Below are 19,542 nucleotides of genomic sequence, written 5' to 3'. Positions count from 1 at the left end.
ATGGTTGGATAGCTGAGAGGGATATAAAGAGTCTTAAATGCGTGCACAGTAGAATCAAGAACACTGATACATAAACAAGTATAACAAACAAGTGATAGACATAGAGGGTGTGTGTGTGGGAAGAGGGGAGGGGTGAGTAAAAGGGAGGGGGAGACGTGAGGGGGGGGAGTGGATCTGAGGGGAGGGTTGGGACAAGAGGAATACATTAATTCCTAATAGCCCAGTGAGTTTTGGATCATTTGTTTCTCTATTTCACATATATATATATATACGGACATACACATATATAAATACATATACATACATACATAACCATCTACATATACACCAAAACATAACTACACCTACACATATTGACGAGCATTATGTTAAAGCATAATCCTCATCCACATGAAAATGCCTCTAATTCTTAGCTGAATGGAATAATTACGGGTGTTTCTGACTCAGAATAGCCAGGGGGTGGTGGCAGGGTCTCGGTACAGCTGGTTGTCGATATATAGTTTATCCACAACCAGCGTAGCTCGTTTGCCCTTCTGCCTATTCTGCTTCATGATCGGATACAGTACCTTTCGCCGCTCGTTGATCTCTCTCGGGAACTGGTCATTCATCCCGAAAGAGGTTCCTTTAAGCTCCCGTCCTTTGCTCTTTAGCAGCACTTTATGTTTAAAGTGTTCAAATTTGGCGATAATAGGACGGGGCCTATCGCCTCTACGGGCTCCGAGGCGGTGGACGCGGTGAAAGGAGATTGTACTTACCGTCTCCGGGGGAATTTTCAATGACGTCGTCATAAAGTTTTTAATTAAGGACTCTGGGTTGTCCGCGGCGCTCTCTGAGATGCCTGAGAATATTAAATTGTCTTGCATACTGCGCGACTGAATGTCCAGGACTGTCTCTTTGAGCGTCTTATTTTCTGTTTTAATCTTCTCCATTTCGACTGACACAGTCGCAACGGAGGAGCGTAGCTCGATGTTCTCGCGCTGAAGCTCAGCCATCATACCATACGCGAGCTCCAAGCTAGCCTTCAGGTCTTTAACGTCGGCGTGAAGCACGCCGAGGACGTCCAGTTTTTTATTAATGGAGTCCAGTACGCTAGTCGGAGCATCTCCGTTGCCGAGATCTTCCGTATCAGTAGCCGAGTCGGCCTTTCTTTTCTTGGAGGGATTATCGCCCGACGCGGATTCCTCCATGACGCAGCAGCTGGAATAATACTCGTCGATAAATACCTCGAGGTCCTCCACGCTGAGCGATAATCCAATCCGTCGATTAATAAAAGTAATCGAAAAGGGCGAATTATGCGATGGTGATGTCTAATATTATATTAGTTGCAGAAAGCCGTCATATATCCTATCCAAAAATCACACGGGAGGTCTCGCGCGATCACATCCGGTCCGATGTATTACAGTACAAATAACGTCAAACATCCTGTCTAAGAGGAGCATTTCAAAAAAGCCCTTGCGGTCTTGTTTCCGTTGAAAGTCCTTCGTACATAAATCATCCGCAAAAAACAATACAAATAAAAATAAATCCAATATTAAATTACGCAATTGATGCAATGTAACATTAGAAAGACAAAAATAAAATGTTATTACACCGCCAGTGCAAACTAACAATTAATCTAAAATAAATTACACCACTGATGCGAAATGACAATAAATAACTTACATAAATTACAATAAATTACTAAAGCAATTAATATGTGCAACATAGGTGGACAAAAAAAAAGGAGGGGGGGTTTGACCCGGAGAGAGTCGTGATGACTATCTCCGTTTCTGTCCCCCTAAAAGGTGTATTTTTAGGGCCTTTTTGAAGGAGGCCAAAGAGGTGCATGTTTTGAGGGCGGGAGTCAAACAGTTCCACCCTTGGGGGGCAGTATTGTAAAAAGATGATTTACCCATGTTAGTCCTGTAGGAGGGGGTAATCAGGTTGTTGTTTGAGCTCCCTCTAGTGTTGTGGCTGTGGGTGTCACTAAATCTGTGGAGGTGTTCCGTCAGGTATGCAGGGATTGAGGGGACTGAGGGCAGAGCTGCATTGACTATTTTAAATGCCAATCCCATTTTGAGTTGTTTAACCCTGTCTTCTACCCTGAGCCATTTTAGGCTAGCAAAATGTCCAGGAAGAAGGTGGGTCATGGGCCCCAGATTGAGGAGTAGCCGAATCAGTTTGTTTTGGGAGGTTTGGAGCCTGGTTTTCAGGGACATTTTGATGTTTGAATACCAGGAGGTGCTAGCATAGTCAAAGAGGGGCTGAACGAGGCTCCAGCAAGAGTCCGGAGACAAAAGCAGACATTCTGCCCAAAAATCTTGTTCTCTGATTGACTTTTTTGATCACCTTAGTTGCCATACTATCGCCAGACAGGTATTTGTCAAGAACACAGCCCAAATAGGTAATCTCTTCTTTGCTGGAGATTACTGTATTATCGACTGTGACCTTGAAATCATCAACATTTATCTCACGCAGAGAGTGTTTAGACCCAAAAAGAATCGATTCGGTTTTACCAAGATGTAGTGACAGTTTGTTATCAGTAAGCCAAGTACGGATTCTGGTGAGCTCAGAGCTGAGAGCCTCCTCAACCTGCACTTTGTCCTCTCCCGAAATCAGGAGTGCTGAGTCATCAGCAAACAGGAACAATTTGCAGTTACAGGCAGCATTCATGTCGTTAATGTATAGGAGGAACAGTAACGGTCCTAGAATGCTGCCTTGAGGAACCCCGCAGCTTACCGGGAGGGACGAGGACAAGGTTCCGTTTATGTCAACCATTTGTTCTCGTCCCTCAAGGTACGATTTCATCCAGTTTGTTGATGTGCTATCAAAACCGATCGCCCCTAGTTTATTCAATAGGATTGAATGGTTGACCGTGTCAAAGGCCTTCTGGAGGTCCAGCATGACCATGCCGCAATACTTGCCCGAGTCTACTTCACGCTTAATGTAGTCGGTCAGATATATGAGGCACGTGTCAGTGGAGTGGGATGTTCTGAAGCCTGATTGGAATTCAAAGAGCAGGCTATGCTCGGCGAGGTAGCGGTTGATTTGCTCCTGGATTATTCTCTCCATAACCTTTGAGATGGAACAAAGGATGGAAACAGGGCGGTAGTTGCCAGGTTCTAATTTGTTTCCTTTTTTATACAGAGGGATAACCCGCGCCGTCTTGAATTCCTGTGGGACATGGCACTGATCGATGGATAAATTTATCAGATGGGCTACTACGGGGGCGATAGAGACAGCTGCGTCTCTGAGGAACCGGGTGGGTATGTTGTCAAGGCCTGTGGCCTTGTTAGGTTGAAGGGCAATTAGTTGTTTTAGCACATCAACGGTATTTACAGGTGTGAAAGAGAAAGTGTCCTTTTTAGCACCTAGCTTCTCATAGTGAGTTTGGATGTGGTCAGAACCGTACAGACCTGAATGCGGGGGGAGTTTGCTGACCAACAGGGTGGCAATAGTGGTGAAAAAGCTGTTAAAACAATTTGCTTCTTCCCCAGAGCTGTGAAAGCAGTCGTTCCCTTGTAGTGAGTTGGGACTCGGAATTTTATTATGTTCTCATAATGATAATAAAGTATCTTGAATCTTGAATCTTGAATCTAAAGCAGGGTCTCAAACTGGGGGGCGCCGGAGGCAAAGTCTGGGTGAGGTCGGGCCACATGAGGTATTCCAAAAAAAAAGAAAGATGAATGTGGCTTAATTTCTCGCCCATGACAAGCAGATCTTACGTTTCCAAGTTTTTGAAAAAAGTGGATTTGAGAAAACTTTTAAATATTACCCCACTTTTAGCATTTTTAATAATCGAAAACTCAAAAGACATTCTTGAGATATTCAATCATTGAATAAAATAATATAAAACCCGCAGGCCGCTTTAACCTTAAACTTTCATATTGTCATGCGGGCCACGAGTTTGAGGTCCCTGTTGTAAAGGCACACAAATTGTGAATTACAGTCGTCCCTCGATATAATGCGGTTCATCTTCCGCGACTTCGCAGAGTTTTTTAGTGCAATTTCAGATTTTTTTTTGCACTTGAACGCGCCTTGAAACGGCTCAAGACGAAGGGGCGCGGTCGGAGGAACTGTGAAATACGAGCGAGTTGCTATTAATCATTTCTCATGTGTTCAACCTCGTAGGTTGATCATTAAAATTAAATTCGTTATTTCTAAAAGCTATCGTGTTTATTTGTTAAGCGTTTGTTTAATAGCGCTCTTATTCTCCGTGTAAAAAGAGGCTTTTATTTTGTAGGAGCATAAACGTCACGTCCCTTTTGGGTTTCGTTTCTTCCTGTTGCTACATGTAGCCGCTGCCGTTCCGCTGTGCTAAGCTATCCAATAAAGCAGCATGAGAGGCTAAAGACAGCACGAGTAGAATATTTGTTCTTCTGCACTCCAAGCGGCTCTTTCCTCGACCTGCACGCCTTAACATTATTAACAGGAAAACGTTTACTGTACGTACTATATATTTATATTTCTCAAACAAATGTTTAGTTCTGAAAAGGTTTTGATCTTTGGTTTCATTCTATAATACTGAAACAATCTATTTAGATTAATGCCTGCCTGTTAAACGTGTATAAAGTGTGTGGTGAGGGGTTTAACAGCCTTAAAACATTTATGTACATGTATAATAATTAAAAAAAATAAAGATTACTACATTGCGGATTTCACTTATTGCGGGTTGTTTTTGGAACGTAACCCCCGCGGAAAATGAGGGACTACTGTACCTCCATCACAGTGGAATGTAATTTACTGATGGTGCATGGAGTATACAGCCTCACAGGTGAAGTTTGCTTTGATTCTCCTCTTCAAAGCACCTGTAGCTTTGTTCTTTTGAATCCGTAAATGGGGTTATCAATGTTAAAATTAAATATTTTTTCCTGACTCCATTCTGCATCTGATCCACATGAAATTTGATAGTAGGATAGAAGTTCCCACCCTACATGGCTATGTTAAATTCCATAAACATTGGCCATGACTTTACTGAGATATTGAGGAAACAATTTTGAAGCTCCATTAACTGCAACTTTACTGAAAATCTCAAAGTGATCCAGAATCCAGGATCTCTTCTGGATCATCACCAAAATGTCCTGATAACATTCACTGAAAATCTTCATCAAGATCCATCAAAACATTTTGAGTTATCTTGCTAAAAGTTGGACGAACGGACTTCTTCAAACACCTCCTCTGGCCTTGTCACTTTCAGCCTTTTTTCATCTTTATTTCTTCAAGACATGTTTAAAACACTTCATGATTAGGACTGATAACACAGACAAATGTTAATATTTCAAAGGCATCCATATAGCATTCGAAGATATTATATTTCTGTGAGCATCACTTTGAGGCATCGCATTCTTTCATTCCAAAACCACTTTCCTCCTCCGGACTCATCACCTTTCATCTTTATTCCATATTTAAAACTTTTCATAATTCATCATTAAAAGCACACTTCTCATAAGACATATCATTGTTAGAATCAGATTTTTAATACTACAAAGCTTAATTTTTCTTTAATATCATGATCTTGGTTTCTTATATGTTTGCCTTGAACTGGACTTTGCCTGGACGCTGTTGCCCCCCCCCCCCCCCCTACCAGGCCCCGCCCCGGATACGCAGTTGAAGATGGATGGATGGAAGCATGCAATCAACTAGAAGGTTGATTTGCTATGGTGACGCCTGATGGGACAAGCCAAAAGAAGAAGAAGAAGAAAGCATGAGTATATGTATGTATGTGTGCTGAGAGAGGTCAAGAGGTCGTCGAGAGCTGTTCCTCATCAGAAGTGCTTCAGTGTTGCAGAGCTGGGAGGACGGTTCCTCGACACGCTCCAAAGCCCACTCTATATCCATCGCCTTGACAGTAACCTAGACAAAGGGGGAGACGGAATGTTAGAAGTCTGCGTGATTTAATGATCACACAAGCCAGAAGGTCTCCAGTTTACACACCGAATGGACAGCAAAGTAGGAAACACTAGTTTTCTAGAAAGAAAGAAGAAACGTTTTACAAATAAAAGTGGCACTCAGTACTGTCACACCAAATAGTCCCTGTTTCATCTGAAACATCTGCAATTGTAGAAAAGAGCAGAAGAGTCATGTGACATTGCTTTGGAAGAATTCCTACTTCAACTCTCGAGCAGCCTGCGGGAGAACCTGCGTTCAGTGACGATGTGCCCGTGTGAGTCGCACTGCTGTAAGGCTTCATTTTTCACTCCATTTCAAAATGTGATACTTGCCAACTCTGCAAATAAGCTGCTGATGTTCCTGGGATTGTTGATGTATTGTAGTGTTTTGTTTCATATGAAAACTAGAATAGTTAAATAAAACAGATAAGACAGATAAATAGGATTTAATGTTGTATAATTACCCTTCATTAAATTACAATCGACTTGAAATTTTTACACAAGCAAGGTTCTGTCCGTGGCTCGGTCCTCCCCGAGAATGGCGTTGATCCGGATCTGGATCCAGATTCTAGAATTATTTTTACATCTGGAATTGTGCCTGTGCTGTAAACTGCCACTTTAAGAGGGAGGGACACGAATGGCATGATGGGAAAAAGAGTCCAGAAGGAGTCTTGTAGTACGTTCCGGAGCAGCAAGCTAGAGCAGGTTTGGCCCCTCTGATCCGGAAGCCCTGTTTACTGTCTCACAAGATCCAATAGTCTATTGGAGGCGGGGTCTGCAGTCTCTGATTGTCTCTCTAGTTTTTCTTGAGGTTGAGTCCTCTGTACAATTGACCAACACTTCCTCTGGTACCCTTTGAACTATAAGCATCAATGAATAATCGTATTACTTTTGATGGTTTTATATCAACAGAAGCTCGCATCTCCTTATGAAAGAAGTGGCGGATCTGTAAATATCTCTAAAAATCCTCTTTGTCCAACTCGTAAGTCTGGCATAGATCCTCAAAACGCATTAACCTTCCTTCCTTTACGACTAAACAAAAGGCAGTGATGCCCCGCTTGGCCCGTTGCACTCTCTTTGAAGCTGCTCCGTTTAACCAGTTCAGGTGTGCATGCTTGTTCAGTTTACGGCCCAATTCACTGTCACTGATGCCCGTGTGAAAGGAGTCCCCCACGCCACCGTCACTCTGGAAGGGGCGCCATGCAAAGCAGAAGACGACATCCTTCCAAGAAAAACAGCATTTTGATTTGTTTATTGGTTGTTTCATGTGTTATATTATATTTTTTAAAATTACAATAATTTAGCAACAAAATATGTGTTAACTAGGTTTTAAGGACAGGGGGGGCTTAGCCCCCAGGACATGTACAGGATGTGAGCAAATGTAGCTGTTGCGGCTTCCTGCCCTGGTTTAGCCGCTGAGGGGTGCGTTGGGTCCTGCGTAGTTGTCCGACGCGCTCAAATGTTTGTACAGAGACGCGGAATCCAGGATGCGTTCTCAGGTGGATTTATTGAGGCCCAAGTGCGGCGGTACTGGCGATAGACAAAGTCCAAAAAGTATATTGCCTGGATGAATGATGGATGGATGAAAATAAACCATCAAATAAAGCCAAAGTGTACAAATGCGTGTAAAGCGGTCAACAAAAATTACGGCCTCCCAACTGCCTCTCCCCTAGCCTCCGTGTTCCAGGTGTGTGCGCGCCCTTAAAGCCTCACACACGCCCACGCGCACACACCCACAGGCACACCCACCGGCACACCCACCCCCAGGCTATACCCACACTCACCACACGGGCCAGCAGACACACATGCATTCAGTGTCCACCATATCTGTCTTCTACACACCAGCCCCTAATTATTAAGTGAAACAATAATTACACAAGCATGAATAAAAGAAGACACAACAGAAAGCACCAGCAATGCATGTAGCACAAGATCTAAAGTCCATGAGGTGCAAAGTCCATGAAGTACAACATGGAAATCTTCCTTCTGGTCAATATTTAAAACCATTCACAAACGGTCATCTCCATAGCTCGTCTGAATTCGTGATGGAAACTCCGTTTACTGTCACTGCCTCACAATCAATGGCCTGCCCACTGTGTCCTATCAGTGGCCCATTCACTGTCCAGCCCAGTACGGTCCTAACGGCATAAGGTCCATCATTCATGCTGTGGATCACCTCCAGTGGCTCCACAGCTTTGGGAACATTAGTCCCTATGAGCAGATCAATCCCTGCATTAATCTGAGGTAAGGCAAGGTGCTGTAGGTGCGGCCACATTCTCAGGTCCTTCTCTGTTGGTATGTTGTTCTTGTATACTGGCATTGACTCCTGTGTGTAAACTCTCAGCAAATCAATGAACGTCTCTCCATCCAGTGCAGCTATTTCCAATTCGGGCACAACATAACTGGTCACCACCTTTTCCTGGCCCATAGTTCCCAGGAGAATGCTGGTCTTTCTCCCAGTGAGATGGAGTCTGTGCATTAGATCCTCTGTGCAGAACGACGCTGTGCTGCCTTGGTCCAGGAAAGCGTACGTGTCGATGGTTTCACCGCCCTGTTTTGCTTTAACCTGGACCGGCACTATAGGTAGTTTGCAGTTCTGCTCTCCAGCCCCTGTAAGACCACTTGAGACCAAGGTGTTATCCACAGAGAGCGTGATGTTCCTTCCAGTCTGCTCAGGATTACTCACATTGTCCCTGTGCAGGACAGTCGGATGCTTTAGGCCACATTTCAAACAGGTGATCCTCTTGCGGCATTCTTTGCTGATGTGCCCTTTACGCAGACAGCTATAACAAAACCCACTCTCCTTCAAGAAGCCTATCTTCTCTCTGTGAGCCATCCTCTCCAACTGCACACACTCCTCCAGTGAGTGTCCTCCTTTACAACAGGGGCATATGTTCCTCCTTGGTGGGTGAGTATCCTTGCTCATATATCCAGACTGATATTTCCTCTCCACAGGGTCTACAGTGGTGGAAAAGCTTGTTTTGATTCCAGAGTGGAGCAGAGCTTCAGGTTTGCTTGCACTTTTATTCCTGGTAGGTTCATCCTGTATGTTGCCAAACACAGGGTCAGTGAGAATCTTCACCTGCCTTTCAACAAAGGCTGTGATGTCGATAAACCTTGCTCTTTGGTTAGATTTCTCCTGTAGATCACAGGCGTGGCTTCGCCATTGGTCTCTTATCTTGTATGGTAACGTTCTTATAATGTTCTGCATATTAGATGGGGTGTCCAGGTCGTATAGATACTGCACATTCTCCATAGCATTGCAGCAGCTGCGGAGGAAGAGACTGTATTCCTGCAGGGCCGTGGCATCTTCTGGTTTGATGTGTGGCCACGACAATGCTCGCTCCATATAGGCTGACGCCACCTTCTGCTCGTTCCCGTACCGTTCCTTTAATAAAGCCTTTGCCCTGAAGTATCCACTTTATGCATCAATATATTGGAAACTTCTCACAAGTTCCTTTGCGTGTCCCTTTGTGTATTGCTCAAGGAAACACAAGCAATCGTAGTTGTTAGTTGTATTGCTTTCTACTCCCATTTCGAATGCTCTGATAAACGTGTGAAACTTCAGAGGGTTACCATCGAACGCTGGGATTTCTCTTTCTGGGAGAGCACACATGCACTGCTGTTGTATGAGAAGTGATGTGATTTCATTTTGCTTCCTCATTATTCCAAATACACCATTAGTGTTTGGTGTTCCAGTGTTTGCACAAAACGTATGGCTGTACTGCATATCTTCAGAGATTTGAACGGTTCTAGGTTCTGCTGGTGGAAGTACGTTCTCATATGCGGGTTCCTTTGGTTTAACAGAGAGAGATGGAATGAATTCTGTGGCCTTTACATCAAGAGATTGTGACTTTTGTGGCTGTTGTTGTAAACTTGGTTTTCCCAGGTAGGAATTCATCCCGTCAGAATGTCTTGACGTACTACGTGCAATGCTGCTTTGGCTCTTTATCACCTTCAGTGCTGCTATTTTTTCAGCAATTTCACTGTCTATTTGAAACCGTTCTCTCCTTTTGCGTAACCGCTCCTCTTCATCTTCAATTGCATGTCTTTCTTTAAGGAACTGTTGTCTGGCTTCTAAAGCTGCCAGCTCAGCTTCAGCTTTCCAACATGCAGAAGAGCGTGAGGTCGTGGAGGAGTAACAGGACCGAGACCTTTTACTCCCAGCATTTGAAATGCTGTCCCCAGGCTGCACTCGGTCTCCTGGATCATATTCAGGCGCAGGTGGTTCGTCAGTAATTTCATTTGCAGGATGTAATTTACATTCTCCTTTCCGAATTTCCATGCTTGGACATTGCTTGTAATCTGTTTGACTCATTTTGTTTTACTTTATTTCTTGAGACCAAACATTCAAAAGTCATAAAAGTCTCCTTTAAAGTTCAGAAAAAACCATGCTAATCGAATAATTCAACAGCTGGCTCCAAACACCATCACCGCTGCGTAAATGCGCATTGAATCCACTTCAGAGTCCCTTCATCAAGCGCGGAGAAATGGCGCCTCCAGCAGTGCAATCGCGCCAGTTTCATTCATTAATTCAACCCAATCCAAAGATGCGCGGCGGCACCAACAGGTTGAATCCTCCTCGACGTCAAACAGGTGCGCTTACCTGCGTCCTGACGAATAAACTTCGTATTTCAAAGCACTTAGCTGTCCGTTTGTTCTCCAGCTGAAGGCCTGCTCCTTCGGCGTTTGAGTGCGCAGCGCGATGATCTTCACGTATTGCCTTTTTTGTTGACAAATGTTGCGGCTTCCTGCCCTGGTTTAGCCGCTGAGGGGTGTGTTGGGTCCTGCGTAGTTGTCCGACGCGCTCAAATGTTTGTACAAAGATGCGGAATCCAGGATGCGTTCTCAGGTGGATTTATTGAGGCCCAAGTGCGGCGGTACTGGCGATAGACAAAGTCCAAAAAGTATATTGCCTGGATGAATGATGGATGGATGGATGAAAATAAACCATCAAATAAAGCCAAAGTGTACAAATGCGTGTAAAGCGGTCAACAAAAATTACGGCCTCCCAACTGCCTCTCCCCTAGCCTCCGTGTTCCAGGTGTGTGCGCGCCTTTAAAGCCTCACACACGCCCATGCGCACACACCCACAGGCACACCCACCGGCACACCCACCCCCAGGCTATACCCACACTCACCACACGGGCCAGCAGACACACATGCATTCAGTGTCCACCATATCTGTCTTCTACAGTAGCGTACGAGCACAAAACCTCAAACGGCTAACAAGGGCTGATAAATTATACATTATTATTATTTCAGACTGTTTAAACATGTTTGTTGTTGTACTGTAACAGGATGTTTACAGCATTAACAAGAAACAAAATGTTACTCGATGGATGGAAGCATCAAAGAACGCGTCTGTTTCTAAGAGTCGATCTCTCTGTTGTGATTCTGAAGCTCGTCTTCTTCAATGACTGCAAGACTGTGAAGTATTTTATGACCCGTTTGATGCAGCCAGGAATGCAACCGACACAGTGCAACCGACGCAGTGCAACCGACGCAGTGCAAACGACGCAGTGCAACCGACGCAGTGCAACCGACGCAGTGCAACCGACGCAGTGCAACCGACGCAGTGCAACCGACGCAGTGCAACCGACGCAGTGCAACCGACGGAGTGCAACCGACGCAGTGCAACCGACGCAGTGCAACCCACGCAGTGCAACCGACGCAGTGCAACCGACGCAGTGCAACCGACGCAGTGCAACCGACGCAGTGCAACCGACGCAGGGCAACCGACGCAGTGCAAACGACGCAGTGCAACCGACGCAGTGCAACCGACGCAGGGCAACCGACGCAGTGCAAACGACGCAGTGCAAACGACGCAGTGCAACCGACGCAGTGCAAACGACCCAGTGCAACCGACCCAGTGCAACCGACGCAGTGCAAACGACGCAATGCAACCGACGCAATGCAACCGACGCGGTGCAACCGACGCGGTGCAACCCACGCAGTGCAACCCACGCAGTGCAACCGACACGGTGCAACCGACACGGTGCAACCGACGCGGTGCAACCCACGCGGTGCAACCGACACGGTGCAACCGACGCGGTGCAACCGACGCGGTGCAACCGACGCAGTGCAACCGACGCAGTGCAACCGACGCAGTGCAACCGACGCAGTGCAACCGACGCAGGGCAACCGACGCAGGGCAAACGACGCAGTGCAACCGACGCAGTGCAACCGACGCAGGGCAACCGACGCAGTGCAAACGACGCAGTGCAACCGACGCAGTGCAACCGACGCAGTGCAACTGACCCAGTGCAACCGACGCAGTGCAAACGACGCAATGCAACCGACGCAATGCAACCGACGCGGTGCAACCCACGCAGTGCAACCCACGCAGTGCAACCGACACGGTGCAACCGACGCGGTGCAACCCACGCGGTGCAACCGACACGGTGCAACCGACACGGTGCAACCAACGCGGTGCAACCGACACGGTGCAACCCACGCGGTGCAACCAGCGCAGTGCAACCGAAGCAGTACTCTAAAGGACCTTTCACACGAGCAGCTGCTTACGGGCACTGTTTGGGCAACTTGGGTAGAACCTTCAGAGAGGGAAACATGTCTGAATCAAGGAGGTTGTGAACAGACAATATCTCTTTGGGAGAACATCCAGCCTCTGTTTTCAGGCCACCAGAACCTCCTCTGTTTCAGGTCACCAGAACCTCCTCTGTTTCAGGTCACCAGAACCTCCTCTGTTTCAGGTCACCAGAACCTCCTCTGTTTCAGGCCACCAGAACCTCCTCTGTTTCAGGCCACCAGAACCTCCTCTGTTTCAGGCCACCAGAACCTCCTCTGTTTCCGTCCACCAGAACCTCCTCTGTTTTCATGCTGGAGTGTTGAAGTTCATTTAATTGTGATACTCTAAAGAGGTTCTCACATTCAGGCCTGCATGCTGGATGCCTTTAGTAGCTCTGCATCTACTGCAGAATCTGAACTCAAGCTATCATCCTACCCACGCAAGGGAAAAGTAACTCTCCTTTCACTGTGTCTGAGTTCTATTCAGTACGTGAACCTGCAGGTTCCTCCAGGTTCTGCAGGTTCCTCCAGGTTCTGCAGGTTCCTCCAGGTCCTGCAGGTCTCTGCACCTGATTCAGGGAGACTGTGGGCGTGGCTCAGGGCTGTGGTTCTCCCATACAGCTCCATGGCTAATGCGTCTGTGCGTTTCCCTTAAGTGTGTCACACAATAACTAAATGTTACTACCAGCAGTGATAAACTTACTTTCTTTATAAACGTTCTTATATCCATTCTTCATCCATCCGTTCACGTTCTTCTCCTAAAGCTCTTCTATTCTGTTCTGTGTGCTTCAAACACGCTGCAGGGACCAACAATTAGCGGTCACAGGGAAAACGTGGACTGGAGTTTCAGTGATGTGGGCATTCTCTATAGGAACAGGTGGAACGGGTTCTCTACCTTACGCCATGAAGTGAGGGAAAACAGATTCATGATCAGATTTATTTATTCAAAACCATATTCTAGCGGCATTAATTAAATGTCGGCATTTTTTACAGACTGAACCAATTTCTTTTTTTTTTATTTTTAGAAAACTGAATGCAGTTCCATTTTTCAGACGCTAGGGGGGGGGGCAATGCCCACCCTGCCCCCAAACTCCACCTATGATCTGCTTGTAATATTCACTGGTAGCGGATTGGTTGCACCAATTTCACAACTTTGTTGGGCAGTTTCCTTTGATACTGTTAAAGAGTTTTAATTAGCTAACTACCGAGCAGCAGTTAGCAGTGCTAGCGAGCGATGGCCTCTCCTCTGTCCTGCTCAGTGTGTCATACGTTTAGCTTCTCCTCTGCCTCCTTCGCTGACAGCAAAAACTGTGAACGATGTAGTTTATGTGCTATCAATCAATCAAATCTTTATTGCAGACACAATGGTCCAATTAAAAAAACACACAACATCTACATCGTTTACACAGTACACAGTAATCCTATAATAACATCAGGTACCAATGACACCAAATACCTGAGCACTTGGGCTTGGCTGAGTCAGTGTTCTGATGATGTCATTCCCTGAGTCATGCAGCCGACATATAAACCTGTATGCAGGTGCCTCAGCTGAGCATTAAGGGCGTTAACCCCGACACCACAGAACATCTCACTGGCGCTGGACCATCTGGGCTTCCTGAGAAGTATCCGCATGCAGTCATTGTACGCCACCCTCAACTTCTGCATGCTGGCCTGTTTGTACTTAATCCACAAGGGGGCAGTCTAGAGTGGCGTACAAAAGGCCCTGAAGAGGGTGACTTTGACCGCTTCAGAACAAAAACTAAATTTCTTCTTTAGCATGTTAGCCTGCGCATACAGCATCCGCCGCTGTCTATGTTGGAGGCGAGGCTAAATTAATTAGAGATCCAGTTCCGCACCATAGAATCGAGTACAGTGACTGCGATAGCTAGCCTGCCCTCTCCTAGAGGTGCGGACCAAGTCTTCCGGCAGCTTCTGAACAGCCAGGAGTGTGATATGCATTGTAGGGAATTTCCGTATTAAATGGATTCCTCAACGTAATTACACGCCGACGCCACTAGGAACGCACCACATTTAGTTTAGTGTTGTCATGACTGATTTCAATTGAACGCATCACATTGGTGACGTCACACATAACACAGATAAACATGGGCTTAGATCGGCTGGGGCAAAGTCCCGCCTTAAGGGGAGGGGCTGACTTGGGGACGAAGCAGGAAGCATCTTCATTCCAACCAAGCGCGGGCACGAGAGCTGTGTTGGAATCTCAGCGCTGATATCTGAACTAACTTGTACTGATCTGTTAATTATATAAATGTCTTCATCTTAACCCACATTCTCCTCATTGAATACGCACCCACTACGGAGAACAAGAACCGGGAGAGGGTTTGGTAAAACCCGACAGCGTGGATGTAATAAACATGATTTTGAATCATGAAAGTTTTATTTTACACTTCTCCCTCAACTACATTCTTGTCACACAGAGACAAATATCTTACAGGCCTGAACTAAGAGCCCTTCTGTGGTTTCTTCTCCTCCTGTAGCAGCTAGCTTCCTCATTTTGCTAAAAGCACAACTCTTTTTTCATTTTGGTTTTGAGGGTTAAAGTGTTTTATATTTTGTGCTCCCTAGTTAATGTTGCTGATCAATTTTAATTTAATATTATTTATTGATGTTGTTTAATTTAATGTATTATTTAATTGTATAAATTGTAGTTTAAGGATGTCAGGCAAATTGTTGCAGACTAAAACAAATGGTAATAAAGTTATTCTTTGTTGTAAGTTGATCTATATTTCTTTCTTTTTCATATTTCTTTGTATATTAATAAGGATACAAGAGGGGTTTTTTTTCCGGGGGCGGGGGAGGGGGAAATGTTTTTTTCTTCCTAGGGGGGGCGTGACAGAAAATAATTGAGAAGCACCGCCCTACTGTGACGTCCAAGACAAAAAGAGTGCTGCCTAGACAAGAGCCAATACTTGATTACAGAACTACGCAAACTACGCAGGATTGGCTGGATGGTTGAATTGAGCAGGTTTTGGGTTGATAATGACCCCAAACCACCAAATAGTGTAGAAACACGGCAGAAGTGATTTCTTTCATAATATGTCCCCTTTAAATAGTTAAGTTGGGACTGGATCAAGTGCATGGTGTTAGTTGCTGCAGGTTAATGGGAGTGAAACTATCCAAAAAACTAGTAACACTAATAAATAAATATACGAGAAAAGCACTTAGAGAGCACAGACCTCTGCCAAGCAACTCGCTCGGCAGAGACAAGACGATTTCAATGGACTGATGAATGATTTGTTTGTTTGTTACACAGAATTATTGAGAATTGTTAGAGCAGTTAACCTGTGATGGTGACTTCATCTCCATCCTTCAAGAAGGTCCTGGTTTCCCCACCTCCCAGATTGATGCTTCGTGATGCCTTCCATGACAGCTCCAGTAAGGATCCAAAACTCTCTGGATCCTGTTAAGATGTGGTTTATATAATGTTACACTACATAGACACGACATAATCAAAACGAGACAGGTGTATTCAGGCACACATAATGTTTATCTGTTGAAGAAATCAGAGTTTTAAAGATAAAACCTTGAAAATTGGTGGTTAGTGGTGATTGTCTGATTGCCCGTGTTTGCTCGATAAATATCAACACATTTGAATGTGATCTAAGGGTGCATCTTGAGTCAAGCAAGAGTTGATGGACAGATGTAAATTGTGGCTCAGTGTCCATCCTCCTTTAAAAAAAAATTTTTTATTTTTGGCCTTGGCGCGGCATGTGGGGCCTTAGCGGGCTGGGCTTGGGGTGGGACGGTGGTCCGGCCTCCTGCTCCCTACTCTCCATCCCAGGGAATAATACTCTCCTCCCCCGTCCTACACAAGCTTGGGTTTGGAGAGTCATTTATTCACTGGGTGTCAGTATTATATAACTCTCCCAAAGCGACCGTAACCACCAACGGGATTACCTCACAGAGCTTCACCTTGCAGAGAGGTACCAGGCAGGGCTGCCCACTCTCTCCTTTATTATTTGCAATATTTATTGAACCCCTAGCAGCAGCAGTGCGGCAAAACACCAGGATTAAGGGAATCAACGCTGCGGTGTCAGAACACAAAATTAATTTATATGCTGATGACATCCTGCTTTATTTACAAGAACCCTCGGATTCGCTGCAGGAAGTATTCAAGTTGATAGCTAAATTTTCACAACTTTCAGACTATTCCATCAATTGGACAAAATCAACATTACTTCCCATTACAGAAAAGTCATGGAACCCTGCAGACCAGGACCCAAACTACTCCTTTCCTACGGGCAATTTAAAGTACTTGGGCATTAATATTTCACCTAAACTGTCTGAGTTAACCCGATTAAACTTCACCCAACTTCTGGATAAAATCAGCAGTGATCTGAAGCGTTGGAATAACCTCCCGATATCCCTTCTGGGAAGAATAGCCACCATCAAAATGAAAATTTTACCACAAATAAATTATTTATTTTCAATGATTCCGTTTAAACCAACTTCCAACTGCTTCCAGTCGTTGGATTCAGCCATCACCAAATTCTACTGGAAAAATAAAAAAGTAAGAATTAGTCTATCTACCCTTCAGAGGAGTAAATCTAAAGGAGGCCTGGAAGCCCCAAATTTTATGAATTATTACTTGGCTAACCAGCTACAATATCTTGTACTATGGATGCACCCGAATAGAGACTCTAATTACTGGTTAGAATTGGAACAGAAGGACTGCGAGGATATTCGACTCGCAGATCTCCCCTTTATCACAACAACCATTAAACGGCATAACTGTTTTAAAAACCCGATGATTTCTTCCACCTTGTCCGCCTGGTGGAAAGCGTTAGAAGTTACAAATTCTAAACTGGAACCCTGCATGTTCTCTCCAATCTGGAATAACCCTGACTTTCAGGCTAGTAATCAACCTTTCCATGTAGGTATGTGGGAACAGAAGGGAATCTCTCAACTCCATCATCTCTTTCATGACAATACGTTTATGTCATCTACAAAATTGTTCCAAAAATATGAACTTGGAAGCGGAAATTTCCTTTACTATCTTCAGGCAAATAATACAATTCAGAAAAGAATTCCAACGCTCCGGGGCCCGCCTCAGCCACCTGTATTTGTTATGGAAGTCACAAAGATTTCCCCGACAGTTAAAAAGACCCTTTCTAAGATTTATAAACTCCTCTCAAGCACAGATACGATACTTCTTCCCATCTCAAAATGGGAGACGGATCTGTCACTAACCTTAGATCATGACTTTTGGACACAAATCTGTGAAAATGTATTTAAAATGACAAAACACAGAAATCTTCAACTCATCCAGTATAAGATCCTTCATAGAACACACATTACTCAATATATGATGAAGAAAATGGGCTTCTCTGAATCTGACATCTGTTCTCAATGCTCCCAAAATACTGCTGACACTTATTTCCATGCCCTATGGTTGTGCTCACCCGTCCAGGATTTCTGGGTCGCAGTATCACATAAACTGTCGTCCATCTTGGATTGTACGTTCCCTTTATCTCCGATCTCTTGTCTACTCGGTGACTTGGCAGAAATCGTTATTTCTAAGAAATATACGCACCCCACACTCGCAGCCCTCGCCATCGCCAAGAAAACAATCCTCGTTAACTGGAAAAATAAACAGTCTTTAAACATCAATCATTGGTTGAATCTCCTCATAGAACACATATCAATGGAGAAAATCTCTGCTTCCAAAAAAATAAATAAAAAACATTTGAAATATTTTACAGAAAGTTGGTCTCCTTTTATTAAATCATTAAATATAAATATTACAACCTGATTCTGCCTGCTAGCGAAAGCCACCACAACGATGTAAATGGTAATGCTGCTTGTTTCTGTTTTCTGTATCCAGGACCGAGTGGACCTCAGAAATACATCACCTCCCAGCCATTCTAACTTTCTATGTTTCAGCTCCAGTCTCCAGCTCAATGTCCTTCACACAAGGATGGTTGATCTCCGGGACTGTTGGCATGCTGGGCTAACTCTTCAGGGGCTGTCCCCGTGGCTTGATATGTGCAACCCGGCTCCTCGGGTCTCTGCTGGGTGGCGCATGCGTCTCGGGCGGCCGCCGGTGTTCCGCTAGGCTGCCATGCGGGGGTGCTGGCCTATGCGTTCGGGATGGCACTGAGCTGGCGCAGTCTGTCACTCCTCTGCTGGTAGTAGCGGCCGGGGTCCGGCTGGTGACCTGGCGTGGCCATGGCCCCCTCACCTCCCCTCCCTCCTCCCTGACCTCTCTCCTCCACCCTCCCCGTCCCCTGCTCGCCCTCTTCTCCTTGGTCTCGTCTCCTGTCCTGCCTCCCCCTCGCCCCTCTCCCCTCTCCTTCGCCTCCCTTCCTCTCCCCTCGTGGTCTCCCCCTTCCCCTCTCTCCCCGCATCTCCTCTTCCGGCATCCTGCCTCCCACTGGGGCCTCGCGGCTCCCTCCTTCCTGGGGGCTTGATTATGGGGGATGGGTGGGATGCGTCGGGGGCGGCGCTCGATCCAGGCCCTGTGCATGGTTGGGCCCTCTGACACATGTGGGTGGGATGGGTGAGGCTGGGGACTATGGTCGGGCTCCCTCCTCCCCCCGCCTGGTTGGCTGGGGCCTCATGTGCTGCGCCTCTTAACTCACCACCTTAGCACAACACATTTGTAAATATACACATAGGGACATGCACCTGGGGGGCCTGGTGCTGGGGGGCGTTCACCGAGCGTCCCTCTGCAACCCCCCCCCCCATTTTAATGCACCACATGGGGTTACGTGGGTGCTAGGCGGGGAGATAAGGGGGAGGGCGCAGGGCAGGAGTGCGCCGTTGCCCTCCTCCGCATCCCCCGTCTGGCCCCTCCTGCCCCAAATTTTAACGCACTACATACATGTGTATATAGCACCTGGGTGTCCACACATTCACGGTGTTGGGAGGGTTCCCCAGTCTGGGATCTGGGGAGCCATATAGACAGGGTATGGGGGGGGGTTCACAATCAATTTATTTATTTTTGGCCTTGGCGCGGCATGTGGGGCCTTAGCGGGCTGGGCTTGGGGTGGGACGGTGGTCTGGCCTCTTGCTCCCTACTCTCCATCCCAGGGAATAATACTCTCCTCCCAAATGGCTGTATAGGTCGGATAGGGCTGAAGCCCCTGCACTGTCTACTCCCGTTCCCCAGACGCTGGTTCGCTGG

General features: G+C 45.9%; 1 protein-coding gene across 1 annotated transcript in view; it reads right to left on the bottom strand.

The window, feature by feature from the left end:
* Nucleotides 1-5,755: 5,755 nt before the first annotated feature.
* Nucleotides 5,756-19,542, bottom strand: part of fah (fumarylacetoacetate hydrolase (fumarylacetoacetase)) — a 50,284-nt gene continuing 36,497 nt past the window's right edge. The window contains 2 exon segments of the mRNA XM_068741488.1: nt 5,756-5,832; nt 15,699-15,816. Of these exon segments, the coding sequence (XP_068597589.1) occupies nt 5,756-5,832; nt 15,699-15,816 (195 nt within the window).

This window comes from Brachionichthys hirsutus, chromosome 7, assembly GCF_040956055.1.
Source record: "Brachionichthys hirsutus isolate HB-005 chromosome 7, CSIRO-AGI_Bhir_v1, whole genome shotgun sequence".
Classification (NCBI taxonomy): Eukaryota; Metazoa; Chordata; class Actinopteri; order Lophiiformes; family Brachionichthyidae; genus Brachionichthys; species Brachionichthys hirsutus.
The sequence above is the reverse complement of the archived record's forward strand: the minus strand, read 5'-3'. Positions and strand labels throughout refer to the sequence as shown.